Genomic DNA, 17,822 nt, shown 5'->3' with positions numbered 1-17,822 from the left:
TACATGCCCCTTCAGAACTCAGACCATCCCTGGTGTGGCATCTCCCCTCCCTATTCCAAAAGGGATGGTATAAAGCTTGGGAGAGTAATTGACGTGGAATGCTCTGTGCAACCAGGTCAACTGTCTGTCATAGATACAGTTATCATACACTCTTTAAATTGGCTATATTCTTGTCAGTATCCCAAATAAAAGTAACCTTGTACTGTGTCCTGATGCTGGCCTTTCACATACATCATGTGGGAGCCATGTCCCTGAGACCCAGTGCTAACTCCTAGTTACTGTCAAATCCCACCCACATTTCCCTGGCCTCTTTCCCCTCCTGTGTGCAGCTGGGTTATCTCATGCACTTAGCTCATCAGCTGTCACCAGTAAGTTGAAGCTGGGTTTAATCAGGCCAGTGTGTGGATGTCTGACTGCTGAAAAAACACCTAAGGGTTCACTGCAGTCAGTCACCCAGCATAAGACTGTCCTAACAGTCGCTTTTCAAACAGAGATAGAGACTGAGCCATCAAATGCAATAGAGCATTGATACTACAGCACATTCTGTAAAATTCTAATGTTTTTCAATAAGCAGTACTGAGCATTATTAATATTAAATAGATCTTTCCTTCCTGATAAATGGTCATCTTGAGGATGTTTTTTAATGGGCTGATTCCTTAAATGTGTAAGTGTTTGCACACAAACACATTTGGTCCCACTGAAACGAATTTTGCTTGAGTAAGGACTGTGGAATTAGACTTTGGGGGTCAGCTTCCTGTCCCACAGAATGCAGTGGGAAAGTTCCCACAATCAAGGGGGCCTCTCTTAGTGCATTCCATGTGGGAAGCATCTGCAGAGGTTTTATGCAGACAGTGCAATGTCTCAAGATGCTATCAGCATCTCCGACAGCCAAAGGCCACTGTGTCCTGAGAGGATCCCAATCCCAATCAAATTCCACAAAACTTATTTGCAGCATAAGCAAGAATGTGTGTGCGTGTGTGCGTGTGTGTGTGTGTGTGTGTGTGTGTGTGCAGCAAGGCCGCATTAAACCTCACTCACTGTGGAGAAAGAAACCAAACTCATATGAACTTGAGCTTACAATCTTCCCATTGTGAGGATGTGTACTGAGAGAAAAGGTTATCATACTGAGAAATTTCTTTAAGGAAGTTATTTTCAATCAACCCCATGAGGTTCAGGGAAACTTAAGCACAGCTGACAAAGCAGCAAATAAGCCAATTCATTCATTTGACCACTATTTTCAGGATGTCTACTATATGCCAGGCACTGTTCTGAACCCCGGGGATGTAGCAGTGAACAAGAGAACCATAGCCCTACATTCTGCTGCTTCACTCAGAATTTATAACACGCTCATCAGTTCATATTTGAATACCAGACTGTAAGAGCTCCAACCATGCCCTTTCTCTTCTCACTGTATACTGGCACCTAGAACACATCTGCAACAGAGGTGGTGGTCTGTATGTTTTATGAAGTAATACACAGGAACAAAGATGTGACCCTAAACTCTTTTTTTTTGAGATGGAGTCTCACTCTGTAGCTCAGGCTGGAGTACAGTGGCACAGTGGCACGATCTCAGCTCACTGCAACCTCCGCCTCCCAGGTTCAAGCAATTCCCCTGCCTCAGCCTCCTGAGTAGCTGGGATTACAGGCGCCTGCCACCACATCCAGCTAATTTTTTGTACTTTTAGTAGAGATGGGGTTTCACTGTATTAGCCAGGATGGTCTCGATCTCTTGACCTCATGATCTGCCCACCTCGGGCTCCCAAAGTGCTGGGACTACAGGCGTGAGCCACCGCGCCTGGCCCCTAAACTCTTTAAAACCCTCATGAAATTCTTTAGAGATAGGTAAAGCAAAACATATATATATTTATTTATTCACCCAACCTGATGAGTAGGGTGAATAAGTTATGGACTCAGTCGACAGGAAGCACACATTTTGGCAGAGAAATAGCAAAAGCCAAAGCATGGAGGTTCAGAAGGGTTGGTGTATTTCAGAAACTATAAGAACTGTGGCATGACTGAAGCAAGTGGGAGGACAGCAGGAGATGAAGCTGAAAAGAGGCAAGGTTGGGCATAAAGGATTTAAGGATTTGGACTTCTATCCTGACGGTAATAGGGAACAGACAATGGAATTTAGACAGAGGAGTAATAGGATTTTAAATTGGTGATTTGGCAAGATCACTCTGGCTGCAGAGGTGGAGGACAGACTGGAGGGAGCCATGGCCAATGAGGTAGTCCTGGTGAGAACTGATAAGGCCTTATTTTAGGCAGTCACAGCTGGGTAGGAGAGCTGATAATTTAATGATCCAAGGAAGTAGAATGGGCAGGACTTCGTGATGGGCTGGATGGAGAGAAAATATCAGTTTCCACTCCAGACTAAAAGATAACTTTGTGGCGGGGACTACGGCCAATAGGAAGTGATTAATCTGTGCTTGTAAAGGCTGGAAGGATCAGAGAGGAGGAAGTGGCGTACTCCTGGAAGCTTAGTGGTTAAGCATGTGCAGTCAGATTATCTGGGTTAAAATCACAGCTCCACCACTTGCAGGCTGTGTGACTTTGGGCAAGAGGCTTAATCTGTCTCTGTCTCAATTTCCTCATTCATACAACGGGAACAATCTAGCTTGTAGGATTTTTGTGAGTCTTTGGTGACAATCAATACATGTCGGTCCTTAGAAAAGTCCCTAGAATAGAAAGCACTCAATAAGGGCCAATGAGTTATTGTTATTCTCAGGTTTACAGCTTGTGTATTTGCTATGATTTGGGCAGGAAACCTTGGCTCCAACTGCCTGCAGCCTTTAGATCAAACCCATCACACAGATGCTGAGAAACCCCTATGGTCTGGTCCTGTCCTGTATCTTGTATTATACTTCCCTATCTTTTCACAGGTCTGGGTCTTTTGTCTTGTTTTGGTTTTGAGACGAGTCTCACTCTATCAGCCAGGATGGAGTCAGTGGCACGATCTCAGCTCACTCTAACCTCTGCCTCCTGGGTTCAAAGCGATTCTCCTGCCTCAGCCTGTCGAGTAGCTGGGAACTACAGGTGCACCCCACCCCCACCACACCCGGCTAATTTTCTTTTTGTATTTTTAGTAGAGATGGGTTTTCACCATGTTGGCCAGGCTGGTTTTGAACTCCTGACCTCAGGTGATCTGCCCATCTCAGCCTCCCAAAGTGCTAGGATTACAGTCGTGCGCCATCGCACTTGGCCAGGTCTGGGTCTTTACTCGTACTGTTTCCTCTGCCTATAATACCCTCCCCTGCCTTCATCTCTGTGGATTAAAATTCATTTCAAATGCCACCTCTTCAAAAAAGTATTATTAGATTACTATTAGATAGTAGTATATATTAGATTCCCTCAACCACCAAATCTTTTAAAATCTAATTTCTTTGTATTTGCCTTAAGTCTCTTGGTTAGGTTTGAATGGGCTCCTTGAGAGTGGCAACCGTCCCTCATTAATCTTTCTATCTCCTCCGGCCCCTAACCTTGCCTCTAGTACAACTCAATACATCTTTGTTGCATTGAAACAAAGAGCCCCGAAGATGAAGTGCTCATGTATGAAATTGGAGTATTACTGCCACCGATTTCATAGGGTAGTTTTGCATGCTTGGAATATAATAAGTGCTCAGCAAATTAGATCGTCATCCACATCATTATTTCTAAAAAGAAAGTTTCACTTGTCCTTTGCCCACCTTAATATAAACATCTATCTGTCTGTCTGTCCCTCTTTCTCTCCCTCTCTCTTTTGAGACAGGGTCTTGCTCTGTTGTCCAAGCGGGAGTGCAGTGGCACAATCATAGCTCACTCACTTCAGCCTTAAACACCTGGGCTCAAGTGATCCTCTTGCCTCAGCCTCCAGGGTAGCTGGGATTACACGTGTGTGCTACCACATCTTTTTTTTTTTTAAGAGAAGGAGTCTTGCTATGTTGCCCAGACCGGTCTCAAACTCCAGGGCTCAAGCGATCTTCCTGCCTTAGCCTCCCAAACTGCTGGGATTACAGATGCGAGCCACCACACCCAGCCACTTCTGTCTCATTATAATTAAGTTAAAGGATAAAGGCATTACTTTAGAATTCCTGGGAAATTGCTCACAAGAATCAATACTGTTCTGGTCCATGGAGGCATTTCTTTACAAATTCCAGAGTTCCCTCTCTGGAGGCATGACTTGAATACTTTAAGTCTTTTCTTTTTGGTCTTGGAGGAATAGTGCTCAGCTTTTGATCTCTGTGATTCTGATAGAGAAGGTGACTGGGAAGGATTCAGGTCCAGCAATTGCCTCTTCTATCTCAGGCCTCCCAGTTTGGCTGATGAAGTCAGAAACAGAGCCCTAGACACAGGGAGTGGGATGTGGGCACTTGGGCTGGCTGTTCCAAAGGGAGCAAACAGGCAACTGTGGCAGTCCTGGATTTATTTTTATTTTTAAAACCTACTTTGAAGAATTTTGTGAGTCCCAAAGGAGCCCTTTTATGTCATTATTTTGTCTTTTTCTTTAGAGTTTCCTCTAAAACTCATTAGGGAGATTTAACATATTCCAGATTTAGCACTTTAATGGGCTTTTGTTCCTGCCTTAATTTTTTCCCATTTTTAACTTCTCCTCTGATTTTTACTTAGCTATTTCTGGAATTACAAAGTTTGCAAAGTTGACAGCAAAATTTCTGGAAAGCCTTTTCTATGTGAGTTCATGTGTATTGCCTGGCTCAGTAGGTAAGAGATCTGTCCCAGAGACTGATTTTGTGGCAGCAGATTGGGTTCGCTATGATAAACCATTTAGGGAAACTGAGCCTCTTTTATAAAACCACAAAGATTCTGAGTTTGGGAGTTTCTTTTTTGCACCACTATTGTGATTTTTTTTCTCTCCAGGAACCTCGGACAAGTCTAATCTGGAGCTGATCACTCTAACATGCACCTGTGTGGCTGCGACTCTCTTCTGGCTCCTATTAACCCTCTTTATCCGAAAAATGAAAAGGGTAAGAACATAGATGATGTTCTATGCTCCTTTTTACATATATTATAAAATGCCTGATCTGATGTCTAGAGTAGGCAAACCAACGTTGGACCCTCTTTCTCTCCCTTTCCTCTCATTCCTGTTTCTGACCTGGTGAACACAGAAAGAAAATAAATCATCAGACTGTCTCTAACCACAAGGTGGGGTGTTCAACAGAAAAGCCATAACAATGAACTGATGAATACTTCTTAGGGACAGAAGGTATTTTTGATATAAAATATGTTAATAGAGTTTTTAAAGTCAACATGGGACCTGTGAAACCTTTATTTCCTAACCCTCACTCTCTGCTAAGAAATAAAAAGGAGGCTGGGCATGGTGGTACATGACTGTAATCCCAGCACTTTGGGAGCCGAGGAAGGAGGATTGCTTGAGGCCAAGAGTTCAAGACCAACCTGTCCAACATAGTGAGACCCTGACTTTATAAAATATTTTAAAACTTAGGCAGGTATGGTGGTTCACACCTGTAGTCCCAGCTACTCGGGAGGCTGAGGTGGGAAAATCACTTTAGCCTGGGAGGTCAAGTAAGCAGTGAGTCATATGCCACTGCACTCCAGCCTGAGGGACAGAGTGAGACCCTGTCTCAAAAAAAAAAAAAAAAAAAGGAAAGGCCCACCTTTGACTTATCTCATAACATATTGGAAGTAAAAATAAGTGAACTCTTGTTCTATACTCTCTCAGTCACACCACAAAATTAAGTTCTTTAGAGTGTGAGGTCCAGGTTGACATTCAGGACGTCGGATTTCTGTACTTAGGTCTGCAATATGATCTGCTTCTCTGAAATCCAGTGGGAAAAGAGCTTACATTCATTCATTCATTCATTCATGCTTCAAATGTTTACTGCATACCCACTCAGTGCAGCATGCCAGGCCCTGTGCAAGGCCCTCTGGTGACAGTGGGGCAGATGCTGGAGTGAGCAGTCAGGGGAGATTGACTTTAATCAGTCACACAAATGTCAAACTGCAACTATGAATTAACTGAAAGAGTGGCTGCCTAAAAGATGTGTAAGAGGAGTGTTAAGGTAAGGAAGAGAGGAAGGAGTGTTGTCGGCAGAGGGAAGAGCATTTAGGAGGCTGGGCAGGGGAGGAGGAACACAGTGAGAAGGAGAGACTGACAGAAGGCCAGGGCTACAGTGTGGAGAACAGGAGGAACAAGGTATGAAGTGAGGCTGCCAAGGAATGGAAAGGGAAGGCGGCAAGGCCTGGCCAGGCAGGGTCTTGTAGGCCATGGTGAGGAATTTGGTCCGTATTCTAAAAGCAATGGGAAGCCTTGGGGAAGAAAGGTATGTTAGGCTAAGGAAGGGATGGGGGAGTGGGGTGCCTAGTGTGACAGATACATGTCTGGAAAAATTATTTTGGCTACTGTGAGAAGAATGGACTGGGGGTTGTGGGGGGAATAATGAATAGAGAGGCACCTGGTAGAAGACTTCATAGCAGTCCAGGTAAGAAATTATGGTGGCTGCCGGACATGGTGGCTCATGCCTCTAATCCCAGCACTTTAGGAAGCCAAGGTGGGTGGATCCAAGATCAGGAGATCAAAACCATCCTGGCTAACAGGGTGAAACCTCGTCTCTACTAGAAATACAACAAATTAGCTGGGCGTGGTGGCAGGTGCCTGTAGTCCCAGCTACTTCGGAGGCTGAGGCAGGAGAATGGTGTGAACCCGGGAGGCAGAGCTTACAGTGAGCCGAGATCACACCACTGCACTCCAGCCTGGTCAACAGAGTGACACTCCATCTCAAAAAAGAAAAGAAAAGAAAAGAAATTATGGTGGCAGGCTGGGCGTGGTGGCTCACACCTGTAATCCGAGCACTTTGGGACGCCCGGCACTCAGGGTGGATCACCTGAGGTCAGAAGTTCGAGACCAGCCTGGCCAACATGGTGAAAACCTGTCTCTACTAAAAATACAAAAAATTAGCCTGGCGTGGTGGCAGGCGCCTGTAATCTCAGTTACTTAGGAGGCTGAGGCAGGAGAGTGGTTTGGACCCAGAAGACGGAGGTTGCAGTGAGCCAAGATCACCCCATTGCCCTCCTGCCTGGGCAACAAGAGTGAAACTCCATCTCAAAAAAAAAAAAAAAGAAAAGAAAGAAAGTATAGTCGTGGCCAGGCGCAGTGGCTCACGCCTGTAATCCTAATCCCAACAGTTTGGGAGGCTGAGGTGGGTGCATCACCTGAGGTCAGGAGTTCACTGCATTCCAGCCTGGGTGACACAGTGAGACTCCGTCTCAAAAAAAAAAAAAAGAGAAAAGAAGGAACGAAATTATGGTGCCTCTGACTAAATGATTAGAGTCAAGGGATATTTGGGAAGTAGGACTCGATCAGAAGGCCTCCTCAATTTCTAGAGGTTAGCCCTTATTAATATGCCAGGTTTTATGGGAAGCTCTTTATGTATTATGTCAATAAATTATTCCAAAAATATGAAAAGGTAAATATATTATTATTCCAATTTTATAGAGAGGGCAACTGAGGCTCAGCAAGATAAAGTTAACTGATCCAAAGTCACTATGGTTGAACCTTAGTTTTGAACCCAGGCTATTTGACCTTAGATTTGATATTTACAACCAATAAGATATACTTTATAGTGCTAGTATGAGAGACAAAGCCAGCAGCCATCCTCTATGGTAAATGTTTAACATCAGGCTTTTGCCATTTGGAGTGACTGATTTTGAGACATGACAACTAAGTCCACTGCTTGAGAAGGAAACAAAGATCACACAATAGTTTTGAAAGGGGAGATACACCATATAGGGAAATACATCTAACAGAAGCAAAACTTGCCAAATCTGCAAGGGAGGTACAAAGGCTATAGGAGTTCAAAGGAGGAGAAGGGGAGAAAAAACTTCCGAGAAAGCGAGGCTTGAGACAGACTTTGAAGGCTGTAGCTGGAAGGAAAGAAGCAGAAAAACAGCCCGCCCTAGTCCTTCCTACTCCCCAGAGCGGGGAAGTAGTCTGGTTACTTAGCATAGAGGAGCACAGGAGAAATAAAACTGGAAAGGGGCTGGGCACGGTGGCTTACACCTGTAATCCCAGAACTTTGGGAGCCCGAGGCGGGCAGATCACTTGAAGTCAGGAGTTTGAGACCAGCCTGGCCAACATGGTAAAACCCTGTCTCTACCAAAAATACAAAAATTAGCTGGGCATGGTGGCAGGTGCCTATAATCCCAGCTACTCGGGAGGCTGAGGCAGGAGAATCACATGAACCCAGGAGGCAGAAGTTCCAGTGAGCCGAGATCATACCAACTGCACTCCAGCCTGGGCAACAAGAGCGAGACTCCATCTAAAAAAAATAAAAAATAACAAAAATAAAACTGAAAAGGTACGTTGGGACTAGATTGAAGAGGTCCCTTCTATTTCTAAAATTCTGTGAAATTTTGATGTCAATAAGAAAGAATGAGAGCAAGAGATCATTATCTCAAAAACAGAATGCCTATAAAAATTTGAAAGGGATTAGGAGAGGCAAAAAGGAACAAGACATCCAAAAATATTTCCACGTGGTTCCGCTAACGACAATGTAAATTCCTCATTGATAAAGACGGCATTTTATCTTTTTATCCTCACCTTGCATAATTATAGCTAACATTTATTGTTATAATTATAGCTAACATTCATTGTTGCTTACTGCATACCAGGCCCTGCTCTTAATAGCCTTCCATGGATTGTTTCATTTGATATTCACAACAACCCTATGAGATAAGTAGCATTATTACAGATAAGAAAACTAAAGTTAGAGGGCCGCTTGCCCACAGTCATGTGTGTGGGTGGGCAGAAGTTGACCTGTGATTCAAACCCAGGTATTCGGCCCCCAGGCCTGGGCTTTGAAGCAGTTCGCTGTGCAGCCTCCATGCCAAGCACCTAGTAGCTGCTCAGTGTTAATGTCAATTGAAAGAATAAATATTTGCCAACTAACATTTTACTATCACAGTCTCCTCAAAGCCCTCACTTAAGGTTTGTTTGGTGTCTCCTCTCACCTGCCTTATTGAGAGAAACCATAAAATTCCATGGGTGCCACATGGGAGACTGCCTACCACTGCCTATTCCCCTGCCTCTGTCAACACTACTGCCACCCTCCCCACACACCCCACATGAGCCCAAGATGTCCCTTGTGAGGTTTTAGCTATCCTATGCTCTGTTGAGGACTGGAGATTGTTTCTCAAGGCTTTGGGTATACTGGACATTAAAAAGTTTAGTCATAAAACCTACTACTACAGCAGCTTCTCTAATGGGCACCCAGTACCCTGGTATAGGAATTCATACTCTTCACAGAGTGTCTGGCAGGCCGTACCCTCATAGTCCAACACCAAAGGCAACCCCAGTTCGTTACAAACGTGTTCCATATCGTTTTTTGCTTCTCATCCTTTACGGAGGCCAAGCAAACCTTTCTGCCTTGAGCTATTTGTCACACATTTTAGTGATAATTTTTGTGAGAAGGAGAATGATTGCGAGTGATGGATGAGGTGAGCTGTGACAGCCCAGAACAGAGTAAGGGCTGAAGAATGCGGGTGGGTGTGAAATGGTGTGTATGGAGTGGTTGTCTTCTCTATTCCAACTCTGATCCTATTTAGGGAAAAGCACCAAAAGGAAGGGCCTCAAAACTCATTTAAATGAAGTTTACATAACTTCTGGCCAAGAGTTATATGGGAAAACATACTTCCTTTCCATCCTATCCAAGAGTCTGCCCACAGAAATGCAGTCATCAATTCTAGAAATTTGCCCATTAACAGGAAATACCCCCATTGATACGAATCTAAAACATTAAATGTAAATCCACTTATCTATGATCTGAAATAAAGGGTATTTTCTGGGCTTGATTTGCATTACCAAGATAAAAAAGCACTTCAAGGCAGATGTCTGCCTTACTCACTTGACATCCTACCAATGGACAAAGGAACTCAGAATGTGGCTTGTGTGTAAGTCTTATACCATATTTACTCCTTGACCTTTGAAATAATCAATTTTTTTTTTTTTTAAGACAGAGTCTCACTCTGTCACCCAGGCTGGAGTACGGTGGCGCCATCTTGGCTTACTGCAACCTCCGCCTCCTGGGTTCAAGCAGTTCTCCTGCCTCAGCCTCCCGAGTAGCTGGGACTACAGGCGTGTACCACCACACCCGGCTAATTTTTGTATTTTTAGTAGAGATGGGGTTTCATCATGTTGGCCAGGCTGGTCTAGAACTCCTAACCTCAGGTGATCCGCCCACCTCAGTCTCTTAAAGTGCTGGGATTACAGGCCACCACATATGGCCTCAACTTCCATTTCTTACAGAAGGTAAACCTTACTCTAATCTCACTAAGGATTCAGCTACAACCTTTCCAGATAGCTGAAGCAACTAAGAGGTCAGGCCTTCTGAAAGTGTAAACACTTCATAAGAAATGTGCCTTTCAGTGCCCCAGGGATCCTGGGTTTACTTTGCCACTTCTTGCCTTTCCTATATATGTAGAAAAGCCACAATGCACCCGACTGTTGGCCCATCTGTAATGTATATTCCTGCTTATACAAGATGGCCATGGAAAGTTATTTTTAGTCATTGTTTGGAATGACTTTATAAAAATGCTTTGCATTTTTTAGCAAGACCATCATATAATTGTTTAAGATCAAATACAACACATAAGGTCACTGGAGAGTTTGAGCGCATGTTATCCAAGATAGGATGGTAGAGCTCACATTACAGAAATGTAGTGTGGGAATAGTAAGGAGTTGTTTAATAGAAATTGCACACTTAAGTATGATGACTGTATGTGAATGTGGAGAAGTACTTTCTGTACCTGGTCACACAGTTTCAACCAAATGATCCCAAATAAAACAGTGGATGTTAACTGAATATCCAGGATTCGTAAAGTTGTTTTCTTCTTAATGACTTTGAGATCTCTTTATTTCTCAGTCTTCTTCTGAAATAAAGACTGACTACCTATCAATTATAATGGACCCCGATGAAGTTCCCCTGGATGAACAGTGTGAGCGGCTCCCTTATGATGCCAGCAAGTGGGAGTTTGCCCGGGAGAGACTTAAACTGGGTAAGATATTTGTTCAACAGATTTATAAACCTATACTGAGTACATATTACATTAAAAGCACTGTGCTTTGAGAGATGCAAAGTAAACCAGACCTGGGATTCTACCCTCCAGCTGCTCACAAACCATCAAGGGAGATGGACACAAAAGTAAATAATTCCAAAGCAATGCTCAGATAACAGTACAAGGTGACAGGCAGCACCTGTGTGTTCATTCAACAGTTATTAGGCACCTTCTCTGAGCAGCAGATACTGGTCAAAGCCCTGGAGATGCAAAGGTGCATGCATCTCTTCCCTCAAAGGCTCAGTCTGGAGATAGGCGCAAAAGTGGTAAGTGAAGGGGGACGGGAGAGAGGCGTTCCAACAGGAGGATTACAAGTACACGTACTCTTACATAATGAAACTGTTGAGGGATTAGAAATAGGTGATCCAGAACGTAATTGAGGGTGGCAAGGAACAGTGAAATCAAACATTTGGTGAAAGAGTTGGTGCTTTTCAAGGCCATGGATCAAAAAAACCCTCTGCACAAATCCACAAATTACATACTTGGATTTTCCTGGGAATGTCCAGACCGAGTAGAAAGCCCTAGAGGAGTCATTTAAGTTTCACTTTTGAAGAGCAAAGACTGTTGTTTTCCAGGTAGCACAGATGCTATAAACAGCAGGCAAATGTGCTTTCCCGCAGCCTACCTTCCAGTTCCTCCAGCTCAGACGTCACAAAGTCCATTAATCTCCAGCCTCTGGTGCTACAAAACAATTGAAACCTCAATTACTCCTACCCAAAATGTTTGGATTGTGGCTTCTGAAAGTTTTCCAATCACTCCTGTGTATGCCAGAGTCATTAGTAGTTGAAACTAGGAAAACAGATTGTGGATCCGGTATTCTTGGAGCTTGTCACTCTCAGTGTGGAGAGCCTGTTGTTCCAAATTCAACAGTATCACCCCTCTCCTTACAAGCAAATTATACTGGGGTGAGGGACGTAGAGGGTAGAGAGGGGAAAATGGCTTTTGTTTTTCTCTTGGGCTTTGAAATGATTCTGCTTACATTGAGAAAGGACTGGCCTCAGGAGCGTGTTCTGTTTGGCTTGGGGAGGAAACTTGGAAATCAGTTAAAAGCTGGAGAGACAGGAGAGAGCCAGCAATGGCTGTGGACAGGAGAAAAACTCAACTACATTTAGAGTAGTTAAGGGCAGGTGGCACACTGGATGAGTTCCTTCTACAAGTCTTAATTATATGGCAGCTAGCCCAGCCCCTCAGTGACCTCGGCAGGAAATAGGGGATAATTTTCCCACAATCACAAGCCATTCTCAGCCCACATTGCTTTCCAGAGTTATTAGTCATAATCAAACGTGCTTCTTCCAGTACAGGATACATGAGCTTTCTGTCCCATCGCTTCATTCCTTCCTAGTTATCATTGCGATCCACACCGCATCACAGATTGCTAATCCTCTGCCAGAATTCCCCTGGGGCTCTGTGGGTTTAAATAATCCCATTTCAGGATTATGATTTTCAGTCTCCTTGTTAAAGATCATTCTTATCGTTCTTTTCCTTTCCAGAGTTGCCACATGCTAGGATTTGGCTAATGTCCATTTGAGTGCCTCTGATGGGTGAGAAAAAGTGTGTCAAGTCTGCTAACTTTGTCTTTCAATGCAGAGTGTGGCTGCAAGGCCTGGAGGTATACTCCTCTGATTGATTACCGTGGGAGCAACGAGGCCCAAGACTTGTTTATTTCTTAAGCCAAATAAATGACAAAGTAATTTGAAGTAATGTCTAGCAACTGAAAATAACCCAGATTATGTCCAGATAGAGAGAAAAGGCTGTTTTAACTGGCAGTTATACTGGCGTTGTAAATGTAGAGAAATACACAAGGTTATATCTGGTTTCAGCTGTGTCTACTGTGTTGGTTGCTATCAGCAGCCCTAGTGAGTGAGGTTGGAATTTATAGTACCTGTTAGATGGATGCAGTTGGAGCTTGGGTCAAAGGTGTTGCTACCACTAAAATTCCTGAAATCCAAGAACAAAAGGAACCTTTAAAAAAAAAATGATTCCTCACTAACCCATGGGAGGGAATTCAGCTTCTATAAATTTATCACAGAACTTAGGAGAGAATTCAGCTCCTATAAATTTATTAAAGTTAGAATAGGCCGGTTGGTGGCTCACACTTGTAATCCCTGCACTTTGGGAGGCTGAGGCAGGTGGATCACCTGAGGTCAGGAGTTTGAGACCAGCCTGGCCAACATGGTGAAACCATGTCTCTACTAAAAATACAAAAATGAGTCAGGTGTGATGGTGCGTGCCTGCAGTCCCAGCTACTCAGGAGGCTGGGCCAGGAGAATCATTTGAACCCGGGAGGTGGAGGTTGCAGTGAGCCAAGATCATGCCACAGCACTCTGGCCTGGGAGACAGAGTGAGAGTCCATTTCCAAAAAAAAAAAAAAATAATAATGTTCAATATTGCATCTTTCTATTGGAAAATAATCAAAAGTCAGAATTACCTAACATAGCTAACCATACAGGTAGTCTGGAGTTTGGCAAGCAAATGGTGCCTGGGCTGGTGCTGCCTCTTGTAAGACCAGCCCTGAATGCCAGAGACAGCCCAGCCCATGCTGCCATGCACTCTCCCCAGTGTCCAGGGCCCCTGGCCAGGCCAAAACATTCTTGGAGGAGATTCCAATATCCTTGCATTGTATGGGAATGACCTAGCACACTTCCGAGCTAGTTAGTGGCATTCCAGGAAACACTGAGGAGAATTTTAAGGGAAAAGAAGGACAGGTGAGGTCAAGTCTGATGCAACTTGGCTCCCCTGAAACTGGAACCATGGGTCTGCAGAAGGATTCCAACACATCAGATGACTAAGGAGCCCATAACAGCTTCATGCTGCTTTATGAGGCAGCAGTCGGCTTCCAAGAGAATAAATGAAAAGACTGAAGGAAGCCAAATGAGAGCCAGTTTATTCTCACTGATAAGAAGCAAAGTCCCAAACACTTGTTAAAATAAAGTGTGTTGTGACGGGATGTGGGGGCTGAAACTATGGAAAGTGCAAAGGATGCCACTTACCCCAAACATGCAAGAGTCTTAGGAGTGTGAGGAGAAAAGATCCGGATATTTCTCAGGCTCAGGACACTTTTCTTTTTAGATGGCAGAAGGCACTGTGGAAGAAAAACATTGATCTTTTATTCCAAATAAAACAAGGAATAAACCTCCAACCAAAATGCACCAGTTTTTACTAGTGTAGAGAAGGCATCTGCCAGCGCTGTTCCCACACCTGATTTTCAGATGTAGCACTTTCAGGATCCACTGGAGGCTCTTTTATTTCAACTCAAGGGTCCCCATCCTGGTCTATTTTTTGGACGATTTTACACGAAGAAGGAAGCAGAGGCTGTAGCTCTGCCCATGTTGCATGCTCTGGGAGGAATGTCATTTAGTAATCACCACAGGAGCATATTTCACAAAAAGAGAAAAGTGTCATCTCTCTGGTGTTCCCTCTGAATGCAGAGCATGTCCCTGCAGACAGCCACACAGAGGCACTAATGATGACACTGGTATAACTGAAATTTTCATACATCCTAACTGGACACCTGGGGTGGTGGGTAGTGGAAGACATTAAGCAGAGCAAGGTAAAGACATTTTTGTCACTCAGTAGTTGGGCATAAAAGTAGAAAGCTTCTAATATGATGAGGAAGAAGCAAAGCTTCATTACAAACTACAAGAAACAAACAAACAAACAAACAAAAATGTCCTTTGGAGAAAGGGAGGGGAGTATGAGGAGGGAAGGAAGGAAAGAAGGTTAATTAACTGAAGGCACATTATCAGACAGGTCTAAGAAAGAGCACTTGGTTGGGAAAGGAGGGGTTGTGTTAAATTAACAGTCTAACTGCCAGGATTTATAATAGTTTTAACCAACCCATGGTATTCTGTCATTTCACCTTCCCCCAAGAAGAGCCAAAAAAGAGTGACTTATTTCACTTACTCTTCTTTGAGCATATCATGCTGGAGGGGTACCATTTCTCTGGGTTCTACTGAGCTGTTTCCTGATGTGCAAAAGGAAGTTCCCTGATATAAAAGGTAGCTTAGGCACTCCAGGGAGTGCCCTCCCCAAAGGGCATCAATCTCAGGGTCTCTATCCCACGGGTCCCTCTAGTTACCTATGACTAGGAGACTCGCTTTGTGCATCCCACAAATTCCTGAACACTACTCTCCATTGGGCAGCAATATACGGTAATAACAGATAGCACCAGGCACCAAGTTAGGTTCAAGGAAGATTCAGACATGGTCCTTGCCCCGCTTTACTCAGGGGGGCTCATTCTAGGACAGGGAAGGAAACATATTAACAGTCATTAGAGCATAGCATTATGGAGACCATGGAAGAAACCTTGCTTGGTTATTGCATTTAGCAACTACCTCTCTGGGGTTGAAACCAATCTCTACCAGCAGTTGACCAGGCTCTTGTGCTGAACCATGAGGATTCGTAATATTCATATAAGACACATTAGAAAGACTGGGAATATTTTGCCTGGTAGGGGAGTCGGAGAAATGACTTAGTGATTATTTGAAAGTTATGAGCTTTATTATAATCCACAGTAGTAACCACCATTTTCTATTTCTCCCTTTTTGCTGAAAACAGATGAGAGAAAATGACTGCAAATGGCAAGAAAAAGAGCTTAGGTTCCACACAGGGAAGTCTTCTTGGTCATAATGTTATTAAACAATGGAACGGACTTGGTCCCATCTCTCCTATGTGAGGACCTTGTGGAAAGGAAACTGGACATCTCCCTTCACTGAATGCCTTCTAGGGACTTACTCTATCTCTGAAGGATGTGGGGCCTCAGGAACAGAGTTAAGAGTTGAAAGGAAGAGACTCCAGAAACAAGTCCTTTACTTTGTCTCTTTTAGGGTCAGTTCACTGGAGATTCCATGCCTCACATGCACACATAGGAAAAGGCATTTCCTTCCTGAAAAAGACTTAAATTCACCCTATTGCCTTGGCAAACAAACCACTGTCTTCTCTTCATTGTAGGCAAATCACTTGGAAGAGGGGCTTTTGGAAAAGTGGTTCAAGCATCAGCATTTGGCATTAAGAAATCACCTACATGCCGGACAGTGGCTGTGAAAATGCTGAAAGGTATGTATGCTGTAGTTTGGCTTTCAACTGACGCATCACCATTTTGCATTTCCTAAATGTTGGTACAAGTTAGATATAGCCTGGGAACAGACACAAGCTTTTCTGCCCCGGCCACATAATTTTCTTCTACTGCTAGAGGCCTCTTTGCTCATGAGTTTTAGATTAGGCCAGCACGAGCTCAGAATAAACCTTGTAAATGGAACAATCCAGCACAGTCCACACAGGAAAACGATCTCTGTCACCTCAAAGGTCTTTCTCTTCTCACATCGCAGACTGTAGACAACAAGGGACTTAAGCCCATTGTAACTGCAGGTTCAAATTTTGGCATGATCCACTGTGATGCTGTAATGGAAACTTAGCAGCACATCCTAAATCCCAATGGCTTTGCTTGGGCTTGACCTGACTATAAAGTAAAACTATAAAGCTAGAACAATTGAGTTGACCAGAACCCTAAACTATTTTATACTAACAACCTTAGCCATAAAACATTTCCTCTTTAGCAATTTGAAAAACTGAATTATCTTTCTAGTGTTGAAACATACTACTACTCTGTGAAGCACTGGGAGGTAGAACCAAATCACACAGTGACTTATGCCCAACACCAAAGACAGATTGAAAATGAAAATCAGTGAAAATTGTGTAAACCAAATGTCTCAAAGACTCACAGGTCCTTTACAGTGTAGAAACTACTTCATTTCCTCATCTGTAATGGAATTTTATGATGCTTCAATTCAACAGAACTGAAAACTCAAAAAGCAGCTTTTAACTCTCCAAAGTCTCCAGGATATTGCTGGGAGATTTTGAAGCCCAGCAAGCTGTGAGTCCAACTACACAGGTACCTAGTACAGGCTCCAGGAGAAAGGGCTGTTTGCTTAGAGAGACTTCAAAGTTCTTAATCTTCTAGCAATAACTCCATTATTTCAAAAGGCCCTTGTAAATATATTTTCAACTTCAAAAGGCTGTACTCCTCAAGAAAAAACTAATAAAACTCTGCAAAGAACCTGCCAGTTCTACTCTGAAAGTAGTCTGGGAAGGAGTTTGGCATCCACAAGTCAGAACTTTTGTTTGGAGTAGACTTCCCAGACCATGGCAGGTATTTCTGTAAAAATAGAGGCATGCTAGCACCCTCCTCTCAAGAACCCCAGATTCTGAAGAGGCATCAACTAGAAAGCACCAGACTAGATGCTTTTCATATTAGGCTGAACCATATGAAATGGCCATTTTTCTTATGTCCTTTCAACAGCTTTGTGAGGTAGACATTATTATCCTGTTTGCAGATGAGGAAACATGGCCAAGAAAGGTTAAAGAGCCTCTGCAAGGCCACACAGCTGCTCAGTGTAAGTCAGGGTTCGTGTGCGAAAGTCTTCCAGCTTTGAATGCAGTGCTCTTTCCTCCACACCAGTCTGCCACAAAAGAGGGGCTGCAGAGGTCTGGCCTCCTGGAATTGGCCCACTGCTCCAAAACCCTGAAAATGATCCTGGCCTGGTTTATGGAGGCAATCCAGTATCCAACCTGGAGACAGGTGGAAACTAAATCTGGAAGCAACTGTTTCCTCAGCTAGTCCCATTTCCCTTCTTGCTGCCACAAATTGTCCTCTAGGAGAGGCAGCTCTGATGGCCACACTAGTCTGTTGGGGATCCAAGATAACTCCTGTGGCCCTGCCTATAAATACAGCAAGCTGAACCAGAGCCTGGTTTTCT

At 43.7% G+C, this 17,822-nt stretch overlaps 1 protein-coding gene across 1 annotated transcript in view; it reads left to right on the top strand.

Moving 5' to 3' along the window:
* Nucleotides 1-17,822, top strand: part of FLT1 (fms related receptor tyrosine kinase 1) — a 195,764-nt gene that overhangs the window by 145,961 nt on the left and 31,981 nt on the right. The window contains exons 16-18 of the mRNA XM_008021816.3: nucleotides 4,855-4,961; nucleotides 10,875-11,007; nucleotides 16,018-16,122. Coding sequence (XP_008020007.1) covers nucleotides 4,855-4,961; nucleotides 10,875-11,007; nucleotides 16,018-16,122 — 345 coding nt within the window. The remainder of the gene's footprint in view (nucleotides 1-4,854; nucleotides 4,962-10,874; nucleotides 11,008-16,017; nucleotides 16,123-17,822) is intronic.

This window comes from Chlorocebus sabaeus, chromosome 3 (assembly GCF_047675955.1).
Source record: "Chlorocebus sabaeus isolate Y175 chromosome 3, mChlSab1.0.hap1, whole genome shotgun sequence".
In the NCBI taxonomy this organism is placed as follows: Eukaryota; Metazoa; Chordata; class Mammalia; order Primates; family Cercopithecidae; genus Chlorocebus; species Chlorocebus sabaeus.
This window is presented reverse-complemented; position numbering and strand designations above follow the sequence as displayed.